General features: G+C 39.0%; 1 protein-coding gene across 5 annotated transcripts in view; it reads left to right on the top strand.

The window, feature by feature from the left end:
• Positions 1 to 12,092, top strand: part of CADPS2 (calcium dependent secretion activator 2) — a 530,263-nt gene that overhangs the window by 352,141 nt on the left and 166,030 nt on the right. For all 5 annotated transcript variants that reach the window (XM_039510109.1, XM_039510118.1, XM_039510136.1 and 2 more), the window contains 2 exons: positions 1,288 to 1,424; positions 6,266 to 6,453. In XM_039510109.1, coding sequence (XP_039366043.1) covers positions 1,288 to 1,424; positions 6,266 to 6,453 — 325 coding nt within the window. The remainder of the gene's footprint in view (positions 1 to 1,287; positions 1,425 to 6,265; positions 6,454 to 12,092) is intronic.

Here is a 12,092-nt window from a genome sequence, read left to right as displayed (position 1 = left end):
GTACCATGCAGTTATCAAAATTACATTTAGGATACATTTAGGACTGTAGTTTTCTAGTAACGAGCATAAAAAGACATATTTGAATTTGAAGGAACAAAAGCTGAGATCCTATTGTAAGGGAAAGTCAATTTTTAAGTTGATAGGACTGTTCACCCTAATATAGTCTATAGAATCTAGCAGAGCTAATGTGCTAATACATAACTAGTCCTTTTGGGCACTGTAAGGCTTTTTCTGTCCATACTTGGTAGATAATTCACATTGAGGACTTTGACAAAACATACCATTAATGAAAGCAATCACTAAAGCTTGTCTTTTGATAAACCCGCGGGGTTCAAAGGCGTTGAAAGATGCAATCTGTGAAGAACAATAAATTTGGGCCTTTGATTGAAGTGCCATTTGGAATGGCATGTTTTCTCTATGTATTTACACAAAAATACTGCTCCCTTTTTTCATTACTCTTTGCTTGGAGGTTGAAGGAGCTTTTTGCCATTACTACATTTAGGTTTGTCTCATTAAAAGCGGAATACAAAAAGAAGGCTGGAAATGACCTAGCTCAACCCAATGTGTTCATTTCTGCTCCAGTTTGCCATTTGGGAAATGGGCTTCTAGCAATGGTGAATGTTTTCTCTGAGTGGTACTTTGATGTGCAGTGGACATACTCTTTCCTACATCGACAAATGAATGCATAAACTTTTATTGCAATGGAGGAAGGCTATTTATTTGGTAATATTACTAAAATTAGCAAGAGGACCTCATGTAAACAAGAAACCTTAGAAATAAATTGTTTACACTCATAAGATTATTTTGTAATCTGTGATGGTTAAAAAGGTACAATAAAAGAATCATACAATCAGAATGATTTTAAATATCCTGTTTTGTGTTTGCAAATAGATTTTCTAAACTGGGGTTTTGGTCAAGCACTTGTTTGATTCTGGGCCTTATCTGGATCATTTATGTTTGTTTGGGACTGTACAAGGAAAAAGAGCTGTTTGTGCTGTTAGTTGCAGGTTACTTAATTACACCCACTGTTACATTTAATCTGTGTTGTGCCCAGATTTTATGGTGATAGGCAATTAAAAAAAATAATTCAATAAAACTATTTGCTAGATCAATTTAAGACGAGATTCTATAATTGGAGTCACCTGCATGCACCCGTTGATGTAATTCAGCCCTCAGTTTTTAATGCTTTCAAGAATCTTCTTCATTCTATGAGAGTCATAGGCCATTAATTAAAAGAATATACATACACATGTACTGTATAGTATGTTTTTTCCTGTCTCTGAACAGATGCAGATCGTGCTCAGAAACATGGGATGGATGAGTGTATTTCTGCTAATCCCTGCAAGTTTGACCATGCTTCCCTCTTTAAAGTACTTCAGAGGCAGACCTTGGATCATAGATTGAATGATTCCTATTCTTGTTTGGTGAGTACAGAATGGAATAAAAGAAAAGAAAAAGTGAGAAATAGTTGTTAACAAAGTGGCCTTTTCTTCCTGACTCATTCAATAACTGTGCTTGTAGTTGGGATAAAGGATTCTAATCGATTGGCTTCAAATTTGAAAATTATACACTTGAAGACTACTGCTGTGCCACTCAATAGAGAACAGAATAGAATCAAACTGACTCTGAACTGTAGTTTATCAGCTCCTCTAGGGAGGGCTGAATAAAACAGAAGGCTTTAATAAAAATGGAAACCTCTGTGGTAGGATTTACTAACACCTGTACAGGCATTTTAAGGTACAAATTCAGCTTGCCAGATGTCAGACAGTATGTCATCTATCTTGTAATCCTCTCTTCTGTCATGAACTAGGAAAGTTTTAAAAACAAAGAATAGAATCAAAACCACAGGGGGAAAAGGCAACAGAATTGTGAGGGTTTTAATCAGCTGAGCCAAGGTTCGCTCTATGAGAATAAATCCTGTATAAATTACATACAATAATTGGTAGTTAGAAATATATATTTTAATTATTAAAAGAAAACAGGAAAAATGTGATCACTCTGCCAAAATGAATGTTTTTCCCCCAAATCTGAAGTATTATTAATAGGGAAAATTGGGGTGAGAAAGTGTTTGTCAATATTTATTATTCACATTTCACTGTTTATTGCATATTGTATTTTTTGTCTTGGCTTTTCCTGTTTTGTTTTGTGTAATTTTTTTTAAAGCTGTCCCTCTGATCCTGATTTAATTTAAAACAGTGAAAATCAGGAGTGACTACATGAAAGTTAATGGAATTACACAGGTGTAAAAGTAGTGTTATTAACATCAGAATGAGATCCCCTAACCTGAGAGTGCCATATTTTTAACTTTGGGAGGTCTGGAGTTGTGATCAATTGCTCTAAGCATCAAAATCAAAGTCTACTAGCATCTGCTCTTCAAAACTGTGAGCCCTAGCAAGTTAATACAACACTTTTTTTTACTTTCATTACTAACCAATCATGGTTGCCCAGATATAACAATGAACAGATTTCTGTAGGTTAGTTTGTTCAATTTAAAAAAAATAACTTTTTTGATGGCACTTTCTTTCTTTTAAAACACTTTTTAAATTATGGTTTTCTTTGGTAGTGTACCAACTAAGTGTGTACAGAAAAAGTTAAAGGACTAATTTTGTGTCTGTGAGTTGTGCATTGAATCAAATGAAAAGGCCTGAAGGTACATCTGCACAAAGTAATTGGCACTCAAGAGAAAATGGTTAGCTTTCTAACAGTGCATCAGGGTCAAAAACCTTTTTTATAATAATAATATGGTAAGACACTAAATATAACCTTGGATTCAAGAACTTTTAAAAAGAATTTCTGAAGAATATGCAGTGCTATAGCAACCACAGAACAGGTGGATTTCTTATTGGTCTTTGTTATTTTAGCTTTTGATAAACAGAACGTGCATGCCGAATGTTCTGTTTTCCTTGGAATATAAAGGAGAAATAAATCATTGTATTAACTCCTTCCCCTTTTTGTTTTAAAGAAATATTTTGAGACTGCTAACATGAGAACAGTTAATGCAAACATAGCTATAGATGTGTTTGGTGACTTTGTACTAAACATTTCAAATTGTATATACTGCAGATATTTTAAAAAAATCAATACCTCTTTACATTTCAATAAATTAAAATATAATTATCCACACATATGACTACAAAGAAACCTAAACCTTAATTTTTAAGAATTGGAATTATACATAGTTTTTGATTATTTGCTATTACCAGCACTAAACATCTTTAATTTAACACTCTTGTAAACAGTAGGGAGCTTTTTTGCAATTATGCAATAAATAAAATCTGATTGCCAGAAAATTATCTAGTTATCTAACAATATCTAGTGCATAGTTGTTCGCATAATTATATGTGTGCATATATACATACGAGTGTATATGTGTGGACATATTATGTAAAGATACACATTTTGTGACAGATTTATTAAAGGGATAATGGGAAGATGATCTTCATTTAAAGGTTTTAATCAATTAAATGGCACTCCTATTTCTTATATAGCTACTTTCTGATCTAATATTCAGCAGGTCTAGTGATGACGTACTGCTTTTAAATAATTTTGTTTTATTTACATGGATATATAAATAATATAAATAAAAAATCTTCACTAAAATGTTCGTTAAGATGTGGGAATGTATAATTAATTAATTTTGTTCGTGTATAAGAAAAGTATCTTTTTGGTTAATAGTATCATTTTGATAAATTAGGGTATCCTGAATCTATGGATACATTTAATCACCTGGATTCAATTAAACCTCTATTTCTCATTTCCTTGCCAGAATAATATGTTCTCTTTACTGAAAAATCTTTGTTTATTGATACTTTTACATCATATTTAGTAATATGAGTGTATAGTTGGAGTTTATTTTAAAATGTTGAAGGGCTGGAGGTTTTTTGGGTGCCATCACAAAACTAGGTTTCCTCTAAAAACAGTAACGGCCTGATCCAAAGCCCATCGAAGGCAATGGAAAGATTCCCATTGACTTGAATGGGATTTGGATCATGCCTTAAGAGCTTTATACTGGACAACTCTGTGCGATAACTGTGAGGAGCTGTCAGACAATAATCCTAAATTACAGATGAGTGTCAGACTGAGACTATAGGGCCAAATTCCTTTCTGCTGTAACCCCATTGTCTTCAATGAAGTTACACCATGGATGAATTGGAACTATAATGGGAATATTTTTTCCAGGACTCTTTTCTAAGATTTTTGTTTCTATTTCATTTAAATTATAAATATCTAAGACCATTGAAGTATTCTGATTATATAGGAAATAATTCAGAAGAGATGCTTTCAGATGCTAGACCACGGTAATAATTTAATGACATCCAAAACCTTTCTGAAGCATTCGTCACTTACACCGAAATATTTTTTCTTATTTTTTTTCAAATGTTCTTAATATTAAAGTTTAGTTTACATGTTCCTCAATGATCTCTTTTAATGATGAAAAAAGGAAAAAGTGTCACTATTAAAAATTCTGCCATTTAAAAAGAAAAATATTTGTCTTTCCACCACAACCACCACCCTCTACCTCAATGTTTATATCTCTCTTCCTGTTGTATTTGGAAGTTTATTTTGACACCTTTCCCCAAATCATGAGATAAATCAAATGATTTTTTTTCTGAATCAGGAATCCAATTCTTTGCAGTCTGAATCTGATCAAAGAATATACAGCTTTCCTTCCCTCAAAGACATGCCCCCCCATCTTCCTCAGTCTCTGCAATTTTGGGCCGATCATCTCAAATCCATTTCCAAAAGGCAGTGTTCCAGTCCAAGTAATGCACCAGAATGTCTATTAAAGGTCAAATCCTCCTCATCTTACTCATATGAGTAGTCTCATAAACTATCTGGTTGTATATCTTTGAATAAATACAACACTATATATGCTGAAATGGTTATGCACAAGCGTGTTATATAAGAAATATGGATAAGCAGTCAAATTGTGGTTCATCTCTCTCAGATTAAGTATGCAGTCACAGACAATTGGCCACCTGGAACTTGTCTTTTAACGATCTCGCTAAAGGCACTATAACATTACCTTCCAAAATTCTTTTTTAGATTATTAATTACATTAATAAATCCCAGCTCTTTGAGGTGTTTGTTATTTAATAAACGAAAAAGAGTCCTGTGGCACCTTATAGACTAACAGACATATTGGAGCATAACTTTCGTGGGTGAATACCCACTTCGTCGGATGCATGTAGTGGAAATTTCCAGAGGCAGGTATAAATATGCAGGCAAGACTCAGTCTAGAGATAACGAGGTTAGCTCAATTAGGGAAGATGAGGCCCTCTTCCAGCAACTGAGGTGTGAACACCAAGGGAGGAGAAACTGCTTTTGTAGTTGGCTAGTCATCCACAGTCTTTGTTTAATCCTGAGTGATGGTGTCAAATTTGCAAATGAACTGAAGCTCAGCAGTTTCTCTTTGAAGTCTGGTCCTAAAGTTTTTTTGATGCAGGATGGCTACCTTTAAATCTGCTATTGTGTGTCCAGGGAGATTGAAGTGTTCTCCTACAGGTTTTTGTATATTGCCATTCCTAATATCTGACTTGTGTCCATTTATCCTTTTACGTAGGGACTGTCCAGTTTGGCTGAGGTACATAGCAGAGTGGCATTATAATCAAAGAGGCTGATAAAGGATGTGCTGTTGTCATCATGAACAGGTCTGACTACCAAAAGGAGGCTGCCAGACAACTCTCCAATACCAAATTCTACAGTCCACTTTCCTCAGATCCCTCTGAGGAATATACTAAAAAACTACACCATCTATTCAGGACACTCCCTACACTAACAACACTAACTTTCACCCACGAAAGCTTATGCTCCAATACGTCTGTTAGTCTATAAGGTGCCACAGGACTCTTTTTCACTTTTTACAGATCCAGACTAACATGGCTACCCCTCTGATACATGTTTTTTAATGTATTTTATCACTTGTCAGACAGTGACATTTTAGATTCGGTACAAGATCATGGACATATCAGTGCATTTTTTTCTGAGCCGTGTGGTACACAGTAGTACTAAGGCTGAAGAACTGCAAAGAGTTACTCCATGACACTCAGTCGCAGTTCTCAAACAAGCTATTGTTAGAGCCCAGCCCCTCTGATATATTTCCTACGTTATTAGCATCAACTTGATTAGTATGAAATGTTTCTGTAATGCATACAAAAATGTTATTTGCTTTTGTTTCTTCTTTGCTGGGTTGATTTAAAAGTAGAGCAATGAAAAGAAAAATGCTGATTAATTAAAAGAATGTATTTTTCCCCTTCTCTTCCAGGGTTGGTTTAGTCCAGGCCAAGTCTTCGTATTAGATGAATACTGTGCTCGTTATGGTGTGAGAGGCTGTCACCGCCATCTCTGCTACCTTAATGAATTGATGGACCATTCAGAAAATGGTGCTGTCATTGATCCAACCTTGCTCCATTACAGCTTTGCATTCTGTGCTTCTCATGTTCATGGCAATAGGTAATTTAACATGCAAATACACAGTAAAACTAATTAGGTTTGGCTGAATGGATAAAGGAAAAATATTTTACTTAGTTTCTTGCACTCACCAGATAGCAAAATTTAATATTTTAAACAAATGAATCAGTTCATAAAAAGCTTCTGCAGTGGTTCTGGGGTTCTTATGGAGCTTATAGAAAATATCATTTCCATTTCATTAAGCATGTTTTCTCATGCATTGTGTCTGGGCCTTGAGTTTTTCTTCTGCATTCCCCATTTTGTATTGCACTAGTGAATAAATACCCTGAGCAATCCTGGAACCCAGTAAACTCCGGTGCTCCTTCCACATCCTGTAACATGTCAACTTGTCTCTTTTATTGAATTCTCCTTGTCCCAGACACTGCAGGAAGACAGAGAAGACACTAGGAATGTGATTGAAGTAGGTGATAACTTTAGTAAGTAACATATCTGGCAGCTCTCTGGCAATAACTTGTCCAGAGCTGGTCACCCTTCCTTTTTAATCCGTTCCACCTGGTGGAGGATTGCCATCAGCCCTCCACCCTATTACATGGTCCCAGCACTGTTGCTGGGACCCCCACTGCCCTCCCCTCATATGATGTTTAAGGGGGTCAGGGAATAGGGGAGTGTATGCACACTGTGCTGGACATTAGGAGCTGCAACCACATTCCCCATCTTCTTTGGGAGATGCCTTCTCCTAATCTCCTTCCAATTCCATTTGATCAGGAAACCAGATCCCCTACTGAACTGTACTGGGCTCCTGTCAAGTTGAAAGAACAATTAATTTTACAACCTGCCCACTGAGTCCCGGAGCTGCAGAGAGGCAGGTGAATGAACTCCACAATACCCAGGCCAATCTGGCAGTGAGAGAAAAAATTCCTGCTGAGCCCTAAAAAAGCAATTAGCATGATGCCCACAGCAAGGCCTCAAAACCCAGCCCTTTTCTAATCACAAGAGAGGCAGCTTTTCTTCCCACCACAGAATGGCACTCCTGGGCAGGAAGAAGGGCTTATAAGTCCTTCCCTTGGGTTCACGGCAGCAAGTAGGCTTATGTTGCAGCCTTCTGTCGAACCAATCAGTCACAGAGCCCCTCTCCTCAAGTCCATGAGGGGGTGCAATCTTTAAAGGGGCCAAGGATTTCTTCCCCCTGCCCAGACAAAGCCTCCCAACCTCTGAGGCTGCATGGGGCACAGGTGAGGATCAAGAGGGTTGGGCATTTGAGCACCTGAGGGATATGCAAAGGGGGAACAGGGGAATCAAGGGGGAAGTGATTTCCTTGGCTGTAAGGTGCAAAGGAAGAATTCTCACCAAGTATCTAAGATGCTCTCCAGGTATCTTAACTTGCATGCTGACTAGCTAGGTAGATTTTCTGGCTTTTACTTAGTAACCTCTTCTCTGTCAAAGCACATTTCTCTTGTCAACTCTTGAAGCATCTGGCAGCTCAAGTAAGTTTCTTGTAGAAGTCTGATTCTATGTAGTTTTCTCTCTAGATTTTTTTATTAGCTGTGAATCTGACAAGACAAATAGTGATAATTGCGCAAACTTATTTCAAGTTTTCAAAAGCAAGGGAGATATATTTCTTTTTATTTATTAACTTAAGTGAAGGACAACAGTGCATGCAATATGTGGAAAAATCTCTGGGAGCACATCATTTTGCACAGTAGTAAGCACTCTGTATGTATGTATTCCTTCTGTACAAATGCATGCTGTCTGAATAGCATTATGAGTGTTTTAGGTATAAAAGAATAGTGTTGAACAGAGCGGGTCTGACTAGTACTGAGACATTGTAAAAAGATTGGAAAAAAGAAAAGAAGAAGAAGAAGAAGAAAAGTAAGTCAAGGACAGAAACAGAGACACTCACTGAGGATGACAGACACACATACACAGATAATACATCCACTCGTTCATCTACAGCATCACTAGGGAAGTGCAGGAAGGGGGAGAAAGAATTTCACAGACAATACATGATAGGCCAAAGTTCTAGGCTGATCTATGTTGTTATACATCTTAGTTTTATAAGTCATGCTGAGGAGAAGAAATACCACAGAGCCAAGACAAAGAATTTTCATGGCCCAATTAAATGGTTTAGAAATGATGGATAAGCAGTGAATTCAAAGATTTTTCTTTGGTTAGGAGGGCCTTAGACCTGCTACTAGCCTGACAAAGACCATCTAAGATATGCTAGCTTTGGAGTGGGGGAGATATAGAAATACCAGTTCATAACTATAGTCCATATACAAAGTAATCCTTGTTTCTTTTAGTACTAGTTATTTCAGAGTGGCAAGCAACCTTAGTGACATCAGTCAAATGATCAGATGAAGATGTCTCTTTTTCTTCATGTTTTCTAACTTATTGTGTGGCATCATAGTGATATATATGGAAATAGACAGATATAGTTAGATATTGTGTATGTATATTTACACTCCTCTCACTTCAAAAAAAGCAAAAACAGGAATCCTGGCTGAATTCTTCAACCTATATTTCTAAGAGACAATGACAGTATTCACATAATTAAAATTTAACATTTTGCAACAACATGAAAGGATGTGGAATCAGAGCAAACCTTATACAACAATTATATGCAAATACACCGCTACCTCGATATAACGCCACCTGATATAACACGAATTTGGATGTAATGCGGTAAAGCAGTGCTCCGAGGTGGGCAGGGCTGCGCACTCTGGTGGATCAAAGCAAATTCAATATAACACGGTTTCACCTATAACGCGGTAAGATTTTTTTGGCTCCCAAGGACAGCATTATATTGAGGTAGAGGTGTACTCTAAAGAATATCATGAATGCGGTGGCCAAGTTTTGAGATCAGCTACTATTCATACATACATATTTCAAGTATATCAATTTAATATTTTAAAAATATGCATTGTGATTATAATTATTATTAGATATTTGTTGTACTCAGCAATGTATAAGAGAGAGCCTTACTCCCTTTACCTGGAGCTAAAATGCTGTACAGATACAGTGTTTACACTACATTACATTCATTGCAGATGTGTGTGGGGGGTGAGTTATTTTATTTATTTGGTTGGAAACAAATAACATTAAATTGTCGGAGGAATTATGGAAGATCACTTCTTAATTTTCCCGCTTCCCTTTTTCTCCTTTTTCACCCTATTCAGAACCCCCAGAATTTCATTTATTGGTTACCTTCCTGGTTACCTGTTTTAAACTCTTTTTCAAGGAAACTATAGTGCTAACCTAGTAGAAACGTTCTTTGGAGCCTATCCATAGCAGACCTGAATCAGTCAGAAGATCAGTGCTCCATACTGGCCTGAGTCTGGTTGTGAATGCAAAGAGAGCTCTCTAGTCACAGCTCTCCCCGTGTCCAGGCAGAAGCAGGTATCATCAGTCTCTGCTGCACCATGCCTTACATTGCAGATGTCCTCCATGGGCTTGTAAATCTTTATGGGAGCGGGGAGCAAGCTAGACAGGAGGCAGGTTTGGGGGGAGATGCACATTGTTTTTCTTGCCTTTCAGCCCCTTTTCTTTGCAATAACTCTATATGGAATCTGCTGGAAAGGTGATACAGATTCAGTCAGGCTGCCTTTTACATATCCATGAGGCATCCCCTGTACAATGGAATCTGTCTTTAGCAATGGGACCCGGAGGTCACAATGGGGGTACTAGAGCTGCATGGCTGGGGAGTTGATTCTGGTTTGTTGAAGAGGGCAAGACCCATGTTCAGCCTCAATGATCTGGGGAAAAGCAAAGGGAAACGATGTGGAGTTGCTCCTCCATGTTCACAGGATATATCTGTGAGCCGGAGCATAGACCATCGGGCCTAGGCTTCAATTGACAGCCCATACTGAGAGTCTTTCCTTTTCAGTTCTGCAGAGATGTTGAAGCAGACAGGGAAGGATTCTACTGTCTGGAGCACATGCAGCTGAGCTCAACAACCTGTAGGACGTAGCTGCTAGGAGCTAGAAGCAAGCAAGCAGTAGTAGTCTGGTAGGGGAGAGGTCAGGCTCAAGTAAGGAGGAAACTGTTCTCCTTATACCTCAAAAGGAGAGAACTTTTATTTCAAACCTTGCTTATACTGCTAAAAGGGGTGCATTTGGGGCCAAATCCCGAGAGGTCCTGAGCACCTCCATGTGGCATAGGCTTCTGTGAAAACAGGTTCATTCTCTGTCAGGACTTTACATAACTGACTAGATTGTGGGTTTTGAACTGAAGAGAGGGGAGAACTGTGCTTATTGTTAATAATTGTAATGTATTAATTAATTGTTTGTATTGCCGTAAGACCCAAGATCTACCAGGATCTTACCAGGATCCTACCAGGATCAGGGCTCCACTGTGTTGAATGCTATACAAATACAGATAGGAAGACACAGTCCCTGCCTCAAAGATCTTATAATGTAATTTCACTTCACCTGAAATGGTCCCTCAGACTGTGTGTTTTAGGGCAGGTCTACACTAAGGACGGGGGTCAAACTAGGGTACGCAAGTTCAGCTACGTGAATAGCGTAGCTGAACTCGAAGTACCCTAGTTCAAACTACTTACCCGTCCAGACGCCACGGGATCAAAGTCCGCGCCTCCAAGGTCGACTCCGCCACCGCCGTTTGCAGTGGTGGAGTACCGGAGTCAACTGGAGCGCGCGGGGAGTTCGAACTATCGCGTCCAGATTAGACGCGATAGTTCGAACTCCGAGAAGTCGAACTCACCGCGTCGACCCGACAGGTAAGTGTAGACTAGCCCTTAGCTACTTACAGTAAACAATCTGTTCCACCTTGTATTTAGCTGTGACACTCTGAGTACCTATTCCAGACCTGAAGAAGAGCTCTGTAGCTCAAAACCTTCTCTCTCACCAAAAGAAGTTGCCCCCATCTCACCAAACATCAGTCGCCACGTCGGGCAAGCACCAAACTGCACCAACATCCCCGGGCTTGGTGTGCGAAGTGCAAGCAGATGCTGAGGTGTAGGGACAGGTGCCCATCCCGAGACCCCCTTTCCCCATGGGGAATGATCCTCTGGGCCCTCCACCTGTGGTTCAATCATCCTTATCCTCTGCAGATGAGGTTGTGGTGGGACCCACTTGTTCTAGCCCAGCAGACGACTTTAAGGAGCATCAAGCCCTGCTCCGAAGGGTGGCCACTAACTTAGGCCTAGAGGTGGAAGAGATGGCAGAACAATCAGATGCTTTGTTTTATATGCTCTCTTCATCCACCCCCACATGCGTCACACTCCTGGATCCTAAAGATTTCCAAAGCCCTCTGGCAAACCCTGTCCTCAATCCCACCTACTTCCAAGAGGGCTGAGAAAAAGTATTTTGTTCCAGCAAGGGGTCAAATACTTATACACTCACCCGCCCCCAGGGTTGTTGGTTGTTTCAGCAGCCAACAAGACAAGGGCCTTCTACTTCCACCCCCAAAAATAAGGAGGCCAAGAGATTGGACCTTTTTTGGGAGGAGAATATATTCCAGAGCCAGTTTCCAATTCCAAGTTGCAAGCCACGAGGTTCTTTTGGGACGATATAACTTTAACCTGTGGGACTCCCTCCATAAGTGTAAGGACTCCATGCCCCAGGAGGTGGCCCAAGAATTCGGGGACCTTGTCGAGGAGGGTACAATAGCAGCTTGGTGTTCCCTCCAGATGGCCTGGGATGCGGCTTATTCGGCGTCCAGGG

The sequence above is a fragment of the Mauremys reevesii genome, linkage group 1 (genome assembly GCF_016161935.1).
Source record: "Mauremys reevesii isolate NIE-2019 linkage group 1, ASM1616193v1, whole genome shotgun sequence".
Taxonomy (NCBI): Eukaryota; Metazoa; Chordata; order Testudines; family Geoemydidae; genus Mauremys; species Mauremys reevesii.
This window is presented reverse-complemented; position numbering and strand designations above follow the sequence as displayed.